Here is a 12984-nt window from a genome sequence, read left to right on the forward strand (position 1 = left end):
GAAGACAGCTCAGAAGCTATTTATCTAATTTATTAATATTGATTTATTTTAAGAAAACATAAATGGTTGTGATGAAATAGGAGACACCTAAACACATTCGTCTGCTTATTTTCTTTTTACCGATATTCTTCTTCTTCTTCTTCTTCTTCTTCTTCTTCTTCTTCTTCTTCTTCTTCTTCTTCTTCTTCTTCTTCTTCTTCTTCTTCTTCTTCTTCTTCTTCTTCTACTACTACTACTACTTTTTCGTCTTGTCATATTTAATATTCATTATCATCAAGGATACTGATTAAAGACTGGTACTAATGGTACAAACAAATAGTAAACATATAAACATTACAACATGACAAACATACATAAATATAATATAATAATCCAATTTGTAGACGCCTCGATATTAATTTAAAATGATTGTAAACTAACTTTTCAAACTCCATTGATCAATTATCTAAATAATAGGCCTAAATCTGTAGCACCTTTTTTTTTTATATCGTTGGCCTAATAGCATAATTGCTGAGGCACATTTAAACGTTTTTGGAAAACAAGAAAAAACACTTTTTTTGATATTAGATTTGATATTTGCTACATTTTTACATTTTCGGCTCAGTTGCACAATGTAATAAAGTGATAAAAGCCAATAAAATGGATTAATTTTCAGCAGCTTCTGACAATGATGTAGCTGATAAAAGTATAAGAAGTGTTCGGTGCCAAATCAGCTAAGAAACCAAACCAAAACAACAAATCAAACTTTACAAGATAATGTCTCTGAATAATTTCTTCCACAAAATAATGAAATAAGGTTTGAGAATATTTAGCAGAGAAACTGAATGTACTCCCCACTCTAAAAAGGTGGACTTTTGAAATGTTATAATAATTTAAGTGTGTGTATTAACACACTATCATCAGTAAAAATTTACAAGAAAAGAACATAAAAGTTGTAATTTCCAGTTTATCCTCATGGTGATAGTGTTGTCTCACTGTTACACAGTCATAATAATGTTTAATGGTCAAAATGTTTCCACAAATCAATCATAAGGAGTCGAGACTGTCTCATGAGTCTCATGAGGTTCATCAGGTTTTTAAGGTCAGAGGTTAATAGGTGGATTAGAGGGGACCAGAGGTCAGTGTACGCCTGGGGATCATTTCCATAATCAATATGTTATTTGGTCCCATGGGAGACTGAATCGACACACCTGCTCTAAATGTAGACGTTTTACCTTGAATATGTTTTTATGCTCTAACATAAGAGAAGAAATGGATTTGAAAAGGTTCATCAGAGTGATATGGGTCAGTGAGAAACTCAGTGAAGATTTAATGCAAAGACACATTCTCAGCCCAATAACTATGATTCTAATTTGGTTTATTCCTTAAAAGAGCTATTTACTTCTTTATTTATTGCTATGTAAACAGTTAATCTTTTCAATTAAGAAAGGAGACAGAAACTAAACATTGACTTCAGCTTAGTCTCATTAAAACTGTGATAGACAACGGTGTCACGGCGTCACGGTGCCGAGGAAACTGCAGGTTATTGATTCAGCCGCAGAGACAGCGTGGGGACAGATATCGCTCATGTACTATCAGACTCCCATTGGGCCTATTCTCTGTCTCTCCTGTTTGACAGAGGAGTAATGACAGGACACGGCCTCTGAGGACAGATATCAGGAGTTCGACATGAGCGCTGTGCTGCAGTTTTTTCCTGCAGGAGCTGGAGAAGAGGTGGGTAGAGGAGGAGGTGGCTGCACAGTGAGGCTGGCAGAGGAGGAAGGTGATCATCCAGAGCAGGGAACAAAAGCTCAGGGTTTGGTTCTGAGCAGATAAGGAGCTTGTACCAAGTCTCCTCGCCTTCCTGAAATAAAAATGTTTCACAGGAATTAATGATGCCGAGGAGCGCTGCCGTCAAAGCAGGTGGCACAGAAAAGCATCTCTCGGCTCGACTGAAGAGGAAATAAAGGCCCTAAAACCGTTTTTAATCCCCGACCCAGAACATCCTCACGTCATCCAGGCATGTCAGAGACGTTTATTCATACTCAGATGCAGCTTGTCACATAGAGACAGGGAGGCTGGAAGACATTTATTTTACAACAGGCACCAGGAGTCTGTAAAACGATCATGGGATGTCATTATTACACTGCTCCTGAACTTAAGACGTCACCTTGGAGAGGATTCTCACTCTGAGCTATAAAAACATAAATGTACCACATCTAAAGAAGGATTTCTGCTTTGAATGCAAAGGTTGCACAAATAAGGACAGGTTGAAAGAACATGGGATATAAATATAGGGATATATATATATATAAATATAGGGTACATATAATTGTTTTAATAACAGACCTTATTCTATGTTTTCCTTCCAGGTGTGGATGTAAATAATGCTTTAAGATGCATTTTTGCAGCATTACATGCAAATTAATCTCAAATTAAATTCACAGAAACTCTGTAAAAAGAAGAAGGAACAATTTATTATGTTAGTTGCTATTTGTTCTACATTTTTTACTATTTCTCTTCTCTTCTCTTCTCTTCTCTTCTCTTCTCTTCTCTTCTCTTCTCTTCTCTTCTCTTCTCTTCTCTTCTCTTCTCTTTAATGTAATGTATTGTGATGTAACTGATAATTTTCTTTTAATTTGACGTTACAGGGAGATTCTAGTGATATTATGTGCTTTTATAAACAGGACACTTTGCTTTTAATACAGCATCTATTGCATGAATCATCTAAATTGTGTTTTTGGACAAAAACAACAGTTAATTTACTAGAAATTATCTGTTTATTGTGTCATATGCCTTAAAGTCTCTAAAAGTTTAATTTGCACAACACTGGCCTCTAGTGGTTAAATGTACACAAGAAAGAAAGAAAGAAAGAAAGAAAGAAAGAAAGAAAGAAAGAAAGAAAGAAAGAAAGAAAGAAAGAAAGAAAGAAACATCTTGTTCCTTTTTTTTGACCTTGTGCACCTCTAGCTTTGTATAAATGCTACATTATTATTATATTATAATTACAAACACAACAATGAAACATAAGATGAAAAGATCACATCACAGATATAAAAGAGTTGAGAAATTAACCTTTTACATGAGAAAAAAAACAAGCCCAGCTCCATTTATTTAAATCATTAAATCCTGCAGTGGAAGCAGGTTTGGTAAAGTAACAGCGACTTTTTCTTGTCACCTTGCAGATTCGGATCAATATGTGCTGAAAGTGCTGATTCCTGGTGTTTCTTCCAAGTTTATTTCCGATCGTTAATTATCCAGGGAGGCGTTGCTGAGCCTGTTTGCTCTTCTCCTGCTTTCCTCCTTAGGCTAACATTGGCAGGTTTAGGTTGAAATCAGCTGGTTCAGACTAATATTAGCTGGTTTAGGCTAATATTATATGGTTAGGCTAACATTAACTGGTTTAGACTAATATTAGCTGGTTTAGGTTAAAATCAGCTGGTTTAGACTGATACATTATCAGGTTTTTACTTACATTAGCTGATTTATGTTTTGGTTAGCTGGCCTCAGCTAATATATAGAATAATAATAGCTGATTTAAGCAAATATTAACTGGTTTAGGCTAATATTAGCTGTTTTAGAACAATATTAGCTGGTTTAGGCTAATATTAGTTGAGTTAGATTAATGTTAACTGGTTTAGGCTAGGGACTAACTGTTGTAGGCTAACATTAGCTGGTTTAGATTCACTGGTTCAACATTGTTTAGGTCTTTGTTAGCTGGTTTAGGCTAACATTAGCTGGTTTAGACCATTATTTGATATTAGCTGTTTTAGACCAATATTAGCTGGTTAGGCTAGCATTAGCTGGTTTAGACCATTATTTGATATTAGCTGTTTTAGACCAATATTAGCTGGTTTAGGCCAATATTAGCTGGTTGCGGCTAGGACTAACACTAGCTGGTTTAGGCTAATATTAGCTGGTTTAGGCTAGGACTAACATTAGCTGTTGTAGGCTAATATTAGCTGGTTTAGGCTAACATTAGCTGGTTTAGACCATTATTTGATATTAGCTGTTTTAGAACAATATTAGCTGGTTTAGGCTAATATTAGTTGAGTTAGATTAATGTTAACTGGTTTAAGCTAGGACTAACATTAGCTGTTGTAGGCTAACATTAGCTGTTTTAGATTCACTGGTTCAACGTTGTTTAGGTCATTGTTAGCTGGTTTAGGCTAACATTAGCTGGTTTATGTTGAAGTTAGCAGATCTACGCTAACATTAGTAGGTCTAAGCTAACATTGCTTAGGTCATTGTTAGCTGGTTTAGGCTAACATTAGCTGGTTTATGTTGAAGTTAGCAGATCTACGCTAACATTAGTAGGTCTAAGCTAACATTGCTTAGGTCACTGTTAGTTGGGTAAAGCTAGCATTAGCTGGTTTAAGCTATTTATTCTCCACTGTGCTCTTACACTGTGGATCACGTTTGAGTTTCTTACTGTATTTTATTTTTTTCTTATGGCTGAATGTATGTTTCTCTTTATTATGTTGTTGTGAATAAATCCAGATGTGAAGTGTTAAGGTCAAAGGTCAAAGTTGAGGAGACAAATGTAGTTTACTGAATCTATCCTTATACATATGAACATGCCTCGAATATAAATATCAGAAGAGAGGATTTTGTTTGTTTGTGTTGCAGAGAAAAAGTGTAGAAAAGGAAAGTTTTAAGGCACCAGCAGAGCTCAGGTTCCAGGTTTGACTCTGTGTTTAAAATATGAAACACTCTGGATCAACAAACAGGAAACTCTTTCCTAAATTACTCGGCTCAGCAGTTGAGGGAGCGGCCTCGCTGGTTCCAATCCTCCTCTGATGTAATGAAAGTCGTACAGAGCACAGCTTCATCATCAATCCTGCCGGGGTCTGACTAATTACTGGAGCAGCAGGTCGAGCGCATCAGAGGAAGGAGAGAAACCACTGGATAGTCTGTTTCATCACGACCCATAAATCTCAGGTTTTACTGTCTGAACACTGGAAATGTTACATTAGATAAATGGAAGACGCAGAGGATTATATATTTTATATTATTATTATTTTTAAATATAAGGAGGAAAACTCTGTTTTAGAGTTTCAACAGTTAGGTCAATATTTTTATTAAAATTAAAAATATTTTTATTAATAAAATTAATTATTAAAAAAATTACTAGACATCACTAAAAACTCCCAAATTTAACAACAACCACCTTCTAATTAGCTTAACAATAATAAAATTAGTCTTGATTGTGTTCTTTTTGTTAAGTTGAGATAATCATGACAGATATTTCTTTTTTCGGCAATATATCAAATTTTAAATGGAAAATAACAAAATATATCTGTGTTATACGTCACATCCAAAACACATGAGCTGCTCCCAGGTTTGTTCTTCCTCCTCTTTCTTATTTATTTACTATAAAGTAGTGTGTGAGTCAAGACATGTCAACAGTTTCACTACAATATATTTAAAAATAACTTTCAAGTCCAATTGACTCAGTTGTATATATTATATTTAGAAGAATCTTTCCATGTTTTCCTGTCACTTAAACTTCAATGTCATTTTTAATTTTAATTTTTTTTTAACCAAGCCTCACTTTATTTATTTATTTGTCATACTTTATCTGCACATATCTGCACATGTACATAATATGCTGGTTTTTTTTTTGTTTTTTTTTGCCAACTTTTGCAATTTTTATCCTTTTGTTATTTTATTCTCCTGCTCTTATTTTATGTACCGCTCTTCGCCCTCCTAATTGTCCTTCAGGGATAAATAAAGTTTTTTCTGATTCTGATTCTAATAAATATACCACGTGGTGACTGGTTAAAGGCGGCCATGTTGGTTTTAGGCCTGAAAACAGACATGAAACCTGTCAACCACTCAAAAAGTGCCACAGTTATATACTGACCCAGCTATATATTTCTACCATTTGAGTCTCCTGTTTGCAGCTGTTTAAATGCTTCAGCTGATGACATGTGTTGACCGAATCATTTGCCCTTTTGCGTCCTGGTGCCTGAAGCTTAAACCCTGCGTCTGGCTCTGGACCAACCTTCCTGAGGAGAAGCAGCGTCACCGTCCTTCACATCACTTCTCACCCTGCAACAAATGTCCGTCCTGGCTTCTGCAGTTTAAATCTGAATATTAATGAAACATTTGAGCCAATATCGAAGAAATGACTCTGGTAGAGGAAGAAAATGATGAAAATGAGACGGGCCTGAATTTACCAGGAGTTAACTTCAGTGTGTGAAGATGTTTTCTGGTGCATCAGTATAGAAAGAGGCGTCAGATCCCGTTAACTTCGCCCCAGCTCATGTTCATCCACACAGTTAAACCATCGGCTGCAGCTCTTCTGTCCGACGCCACGATTCAACCTCAGGAATCATCTCTGCACCTGAATCACGTTCAGCTGCAGCTGTTGATTCGATCATTTCCGAGTTCCTGCGTCTCAGCTGGACGAGAATCACCTTTAATAATTCTCTGCAGCACGTGTGATGACATTAGCGCACGATGACTGGACATGACGGTTAATAAGAGGACGGAGAGGACAGAGAGGACGGAGAGGACGGAGAGGACAGATGGGTCGAAACCCTGGGTTTTAAGCTCTTCTGTTTCTTCATGAACAATTTTTTTTTTAATCCTGTTTGGTTTTCTTTGTTCTTCCTCTTCTACTTTATAAAAGTCCTTTACTTTCAGTGCCTTTGTTCTACTTCTATGTCTCTGTGTTTGTCTCCTGTCAGTTAAAAGAAAAGTAAAAAGAACATGAAAGAATAAAACAAACATAAAACAATATAACAACATCATGTCAAACACAAACAGTCTCTTCTTTTTCCACTAATAAATTTTTTGTTCGAGAAGTGTTTATATGATCTCGACCCATCTCCACAGGTCACATCAAGCAAATGTATTTTCTTTTGCTGTTACGTTGTATTATAAACAGAAACATAATGTATAAAAGGAGTCGATTAAAGTTCATTTTCATAATTATCCTTTGTTTTTTTATTTGTTTCTTCTGTTATATAATAAATTGCATCTTTAGTTATTTGGACTTTCTGCCCTGTCGCTGCAGTGTCTTCTGCTTTCTGTTAAGTTATTGTTAAGTTTTCATTAAAGATCTTTTGTTATCTCCTCCTGCGTCCTGTGTTTGTGTTGTACCTTTCATCCGGCTCCTGACCAGTTGATGAAGTTATTGTAACGTCTGTGTGTAATTTACTTTACTGTTTAATTCATGGATTTGTTTTTGTGACTGTTTGTACTTTGGAGTCGTCCCTGTGAGGTTGGAGCCCGTCCCAGTCTATTTCAGGGCCAACACACACACGCACACACACACAAAAACACACAAACACACGGACACACACGGACACACACAGACACACACACAGACACACACACACACATGTCTTTGGATGAAACACAATGTTTCTCTTGTTATTGACAAAGAATTCAATATTAAAACTATATCATACTTTAGATAAATGACTAATGCAGTGATGCTCAAGTCGAGATAAAGAGTTTGTTTTTTAATTGTCTTTAATTCATCACAGTTTCCTTAGAGAGATCTGGCTTTAAGAGTTTTAATTCTCCTTTGACCAACATGGAGACTAATTATTGCATGTTTCTCATAATTAAAGTTCCTGTGTTTTCATATTTTTTTGTCAGTTAGCAAATAAAAGTCCAAAACCCAGCTGAGAACTGTCCTGTCTTTCTCCTTTTTTTCCTCTCATTTGTAAATCTTTAAATTAAAATAAAGCTGAGATGAGGTGTCTTTGTTACCACGTATCTTCTTCAGGTCTGGGACTGAAAACCACCAGACTCAGAGAATCTTCACAAAGAAAGAAATCCTGACCCTGACCCACTAAAAAAAAAATCCCTCAGTCCAGCGGCTTGTTTCTGTTTGATCACAGTAACCAGCAGCAGCAGCAGGAGCAGACTTCAGTCCACATACTGAAGGAGTCACGCTGTTTACTAGTCCTGTCTTCCTCTTAAAGACTCGCCCTCACTTATCATTTTCCCTCTCTAATAAACGCTGACTGATGAAGAGAGAATCCTCTGAGCAGCATAACGTCGCGTCATTTGAAGAATCTGTTTAACAACTCATTGAACACATCCCCCGTCCCCTGAACTGAACCATTTGTTTTCAAAGATGCTGTGAAGTGCAGCGGATTAAAATCATCATGAATCAATACAGACTTTAATTTCCATTAAGCCGCTTAGAAACTCAGGGGAAGAGGAAAGACAAAATACTGAATGTGGTGAAAGTAGCTGCAGCAGAGATTTTTTATTTTTTTTTATTTTTTATTGCAGCAGAAAGTTTGTTGTCGTTGCAGCAAAGAGTTTGATGCATTTATTTTTGTTTTTTATAAACTGCAGCAGAGAGTTTGATGCATTTATTTTTTTATATATAAACTGCAGCAGAGTTTGATGCATTGATTTTTGTTTTTTATAAACTGCAGCAGAGAGTTTGATGCATTTCTTTTTCTTCTTTATAAACTGCAGCAGAGAGTTTGATGCATTTATTTTTCTTCTTTATAAACTGCAGCAGAGTTTGATGCATTTCTTTTTCTTCTTTATAAACTGCAGCAGAGAGTTCGTTGCAGTCTAGACAGCAGAGCGAGCCGTGCTGAGTCATGAGAGGCTCGTCTCCAGGTCGCAACGGCTTCAGGCTGCGAGAACAAACGACCGCTGACAACTTCAGCTGCTAATTTAATTATTGATTGAGGGAGGAAGGAGAGCGGCTCTCAGGCTCCTGGCTGAGGTTCAGCGTCGGCGGGAGGTGATGAAAGTGACCTGGCTCCCTCACATCTCTGCATGTACGAGCCTCATTTTCTCTATCGATTATGATCATTATCACTGTCAGCTGGTTTTGGTGTAAAGGCCCATTCAGGTGCAGATAAGCTCCGTTAGCGCAAATAAGAAACATGAGCTGATTATTGTTTATGATCCAGTCTCAAGAAAACTGAAAACTCTTCAGTGCAATCAATGATCAGCATGTAGTTATTCAACTTATAATCAGACCAGATGATCAGATGTGGCCCAGGTTTTTTCTGATGCATTTGGCTCCAGATGCAGAGAGAAGAAGTGAGGAGGATAAAAAATCTATTTTCCATACAGTTTATACAGTGTAGTAATTTGATTTCAAACACGTGAACTCATCCTTTAAAACCTGCTGAAGACGTCAGAGCCGGTGTTTAACCTGAAAACCTCCCAGTGGACTTTCAGTGGAAACTTTAAAACTTCAAGAGGTTGTAAAGTGTCGTCAAGAGATTTGACCTGAATTCCAGGAAAGAAAGTTTTGTTGGTGCATTTTTGTTGGTGCATATTTACATGTTTGTTCTATTTGACTTCTCTCTGCTCGCAGTGAAGAAAAAAAACGACTTGGAACAAATGAATCGTGTCCTGAGAACCAACAGCTTTGATTTATACTGATTATATGTTACAGGCTTCGCTCTAAAATATCATATTTGCATTAGGCTGCAAAAACACAATAAAGTTATCTCAAGAAAAACAAGTTTTTCTTCAGCTCCACTGAGCTCAGAATGATTGGACAAAGTGTTTTAAAGCAATATAGAGATAAGAAAGATTAAACAAATAATAAGTGTGGATTTGTAATTAATTTGAATAGTCTACAGGTTTAAGAATATTTAATTCACTCCGAGATGCAAAGAACTAATGACATTTTGTTCTTAGTATATTTTTTAAATATGCAGCTGATTAACTTCTCACAGCCACTGTTAAATGATGATAATCGTGACTGAGCCTGACTGAGGGAGTTTAAATAAAAAAGGATAAGCTTGATTATCTAAAAAAATAAATAAAATAAAAAGCTGCATGTGGCTGCGTCTTCTCATTACTAGAAGCTGACAACTAGATAAACACGAGAAAGGTCAGCGGACTTCGAGGTTCGGTGAGGAGGCCTAAGAGCCGCGTGGCTCGAGAGGAGAAATCTACTAAAACAAGGATTGTTTCCATAATCTGAGAGGATAACAGCTCTGATTTATACGTGAGGAGTTGTTTTCTAAAAAGCAGACGTGTTTCGGACGGAGAGCGTCCACCAGGTCTTTCCACCGACACGTCTCTGCGTTATTTCAAGACCATCACACGGTCTGTTTCCACTCATCCGCGGCGAGAATGACGACACACACTCTGGAATATATGCATAGTTTATCGTGTCATAACAATAAATTCTCAAGGCTTCACTGTAAATAAAACAGTCGAGTAGGACAGCTGAGGGACCGTAGCCTAAATCACGAGCAGGACGTGAGGTCTCGGAGAAGAGGTACAAACGTGACGTTGAATATATTTCTGCTGTGAAAAGGTAAAACTGCTGCATCTACTGAGAGTATACGGAGGGGTCGACCTTGCATTTTCATACAGCTACGAGCTACGAGGATCAACAATTTAGGCTACTTCTGCTACAGTACAGTATCGCTTTAAGTTCCTCTAGATACCTGAATAAAAACAGCGTCCTGCTGCGGACGGAATAAAAACAGAGAGAAGAGTCATTCCTCTAGAGGCATATGTTCACAAAGAAATCTCCGTTAGTGCAGAGAGGATCTCAGAAGACGTCTTCGGGGTTTCTTGAGCGGGACCTCGGTGCTTCTATTGCATCGCTGAGGGTTTGTCTGATGGTTTCTGAGCTTCCAGAGAACTCACCGGATCCTAAAGGAAGGAAGTTCTTCTGGAAAACTGAAGGTGTCACGGAGGATCCAGGGAGTCCAGGAGGAGAGAGTTCAGTGTATTAAGCGGTTCAACGCCGTTTCAGTAAATCAAGCATTTTTAAAGTGACCGCAGGAGTGAAGGAGCTGGAGCATGGACGGATTGATGAGCTGGTTCACTGAGCATAGACTCTGGAGTTTTGCAAAGATTTGACATCGAATCTCCACATCAGGTCTGATTAAATAAAAAGAAGAAGGACACACCTGGATCTCTAACCTGTTAGAGGACTAGTTGCGTTGTGGGTAATGTAGTACCCAGAGATTGAGGAAAAACGTAAAAATAATTCACGTTCTGCTGAAATGAGTTTGTTAGAGAATCATTTTTTAACATTTCCTGTACTTTAAAGTCCATGAATCAGAATCATTTTAAATGAATACGTTTGTTTAAGTGGTGGAAACTGATGTGACGACAGAAACCAAAGTCACATCTGATATATTTAACAGTCTAAAATAGATTTGACTAAGAGACATATAAGATATTAAAAAACGACTACACTACACTGTATCATGAACAATTATTTGATTATTAAACGGATTAATCAGTGTTAATTCTAAATACAGAAGTATTATTCAGTTACTTTAAGTCTGACGTTTACCTGCAGCAGATTGTAAAGAGCTCTGGTTTTACCTGTGACCTGTACTGGAGGACTGGGGGACTGGGGGGGGCCTTCTACGTGTCTGTGCCCAGGGGCCACGAGTCTCACAATCCGCCCATGAGTCAAAGGACGTTCACATGACTTTCAGAAGAACCAGCGGAGACAGAAAAACATCCGAGAACCGAAAACATCCCTCCCTGAATGTGACCGAGACTTCTCCTTCTTCTGATTGGACAGAGCGGAGACGTCTTCTCTGGGTCTAAAAACATAAACCCCCACCTCAGGAAAAAAAAAAAAAGGAAAGAAAAACACACACCCCCTCCCCACCTGCAGCTTGCATGCGGAACACTGGTGCATCCCGCAGCAGCAGTGCCCCCCTCCCCTGTCCTCAGCCAGCATCCCAAACTCCGGACGCAGCCTCCGTCCTCTGTCATCCATCCACCGCAGCCTCCTGTCAGGTGTGCGCACTCACCTATTTAACGTGTGTGTGTGTGTGTGTGTGCATGTGTGTGTGCATGTGCATGTGTCCCGGAGGCTGCACGGTCATCCGGACCTCGTCACGCAGCTGGTGCTGTTCGGTGGGTCGGTGCCGTTCTGAGCATCCGGCGTCCAGAAGAAGACATAGTAGATGACCAGGATGAAGGCGGCCACGGACACGCAGAGGAAATACGCGATGGCCATCGCCACTTTCACCCAAATCTTAGTTGACATGTTGGCGTGCTTGGCCCGCAGCTCCCCGGGGTAGCTCGGCCTCCGGTTCATGTCCCCGTTCAGCTTCTCCGCGGTCATGTTCACCTGCCTCCCGGCCGCTTTCATCTCGGTACCAGCGCAAAAATCCTATTCAACGAATTTTCCTCAGCGCGCTGTGGTGTGTTCATTTGAGTCCAGGACAGCAGAGACTGTTCCCCCTCCTCTTTCTTTCTCTTTCTTTCTTTTTGAAGGCTCTCCCCTTCTCTGGTCCCGGGATGGGGATGCGGTGCAGCGGTGCAGGTCTGGTCGCCTCCTCCTGCGGGGCTGCTTCCACGGGATGGTGGAGCTCCGTGACCCCTCCGAGTCCTCAGTGCGCACCGGGCAAACTGAACTCAAGGAGGCTTTCCCTGGCATCAGCTGGATGGGACCGCTGTCAAACTGGCTGCGATCAAAGTGGGATGCTTCCGGCCTGACTCTACAAAATAAAACCAATGAAAACCTTGAATAAAAGTCACACTCCTGCAGGAATTAATAAAAACAGAGACAGATTTCGCTCTAAAATATTAATATTTGGCTGCAAATTGTAGCAAAACAATATATTTATCTCAAGCAAAAACAAAAAAAGCTCAAAACAATTGGACAATATTTAAGCATTTTAAAGCAATATATAAAAGAAAGATTAAGAGCTGATGTGCACATGTTAAAAACATGCAAAAATCTAATTAAAATCTATTTTCTTAATATATATATATTTTTAAATATGCATTAAATCTCACCAGCTGTTCAGTAGCTCACAGATGTTGCACATGCATGCTCTCGTCTTACTTCCGGTCTCGCTCCTCCATCCTGTGTCCGACTTGACGCAGCTTCGGACGAGGAGGAGCTCAAAGTACGCAACACCCGACGATTGGGTCATAGTTTGAGAGAAACGTCCCGCAGCAGAAGATGAGGAGATGGGGGGGAAAGTGATGCAGGCGCAGATCAGATCAAGCACAAATTATTATTATTATTATTATTATCACCACCTCAGATTTTTCCTCCTGCAGAGT

The 12984-nt window shown here is 38.8% G+C and overlaps 1 protein-coding gene across 1 annotated transcript; it reads right to left on the reverse strand.

Annotated features, from left to right (window-relative positions):
• Positions 1 to 10078: 10078 nt before the first annotated feature.
• Positions 10079 to 12361, reverse strand: LOC125013587 (putative transmembrane protein INAFM2). Its single transcript, XM_047594381.1, has one exon. It carries the CDS (start codon positions 12059 to 12061, stop codon positions 11789 to 11791), a length of 273 nt encoding a protein of 90 aa, XP_047450337.1. The 5' UTR covers positions 12062 to 12361; the 3' UTR covers positions 10079 to 11788.
• Positions 12362 to 12984: the final 623 nt, after the last annotated feature.

This window comes from Mugil cephalus, chromosome 9 (assembly GCF_022458985.1).
Source record: "Mugil cephalus isolate CIBA_MC_2020 chromosome 9, CIBA_Mcephalus_1.1, whole genome shotgun sequence".
NCBI classification, from domain to species: domain Eukaryota; kingdom Metazoa; phylum Chordata; class Actinopteri; order Mugiliformes; family Mugilidae; genus Mugil; species Mugil cephalus.

What these genes read in the sequence shown, in the direction of transcription:
- LOC125013587 (XM_047594381.1), bottom strand. Translation starts at nt 12,061, where the DNA reads ATGAAAGCGGCCGGGAGGCAGGTGAACATGACCGCGGAGAAGCTGAAC.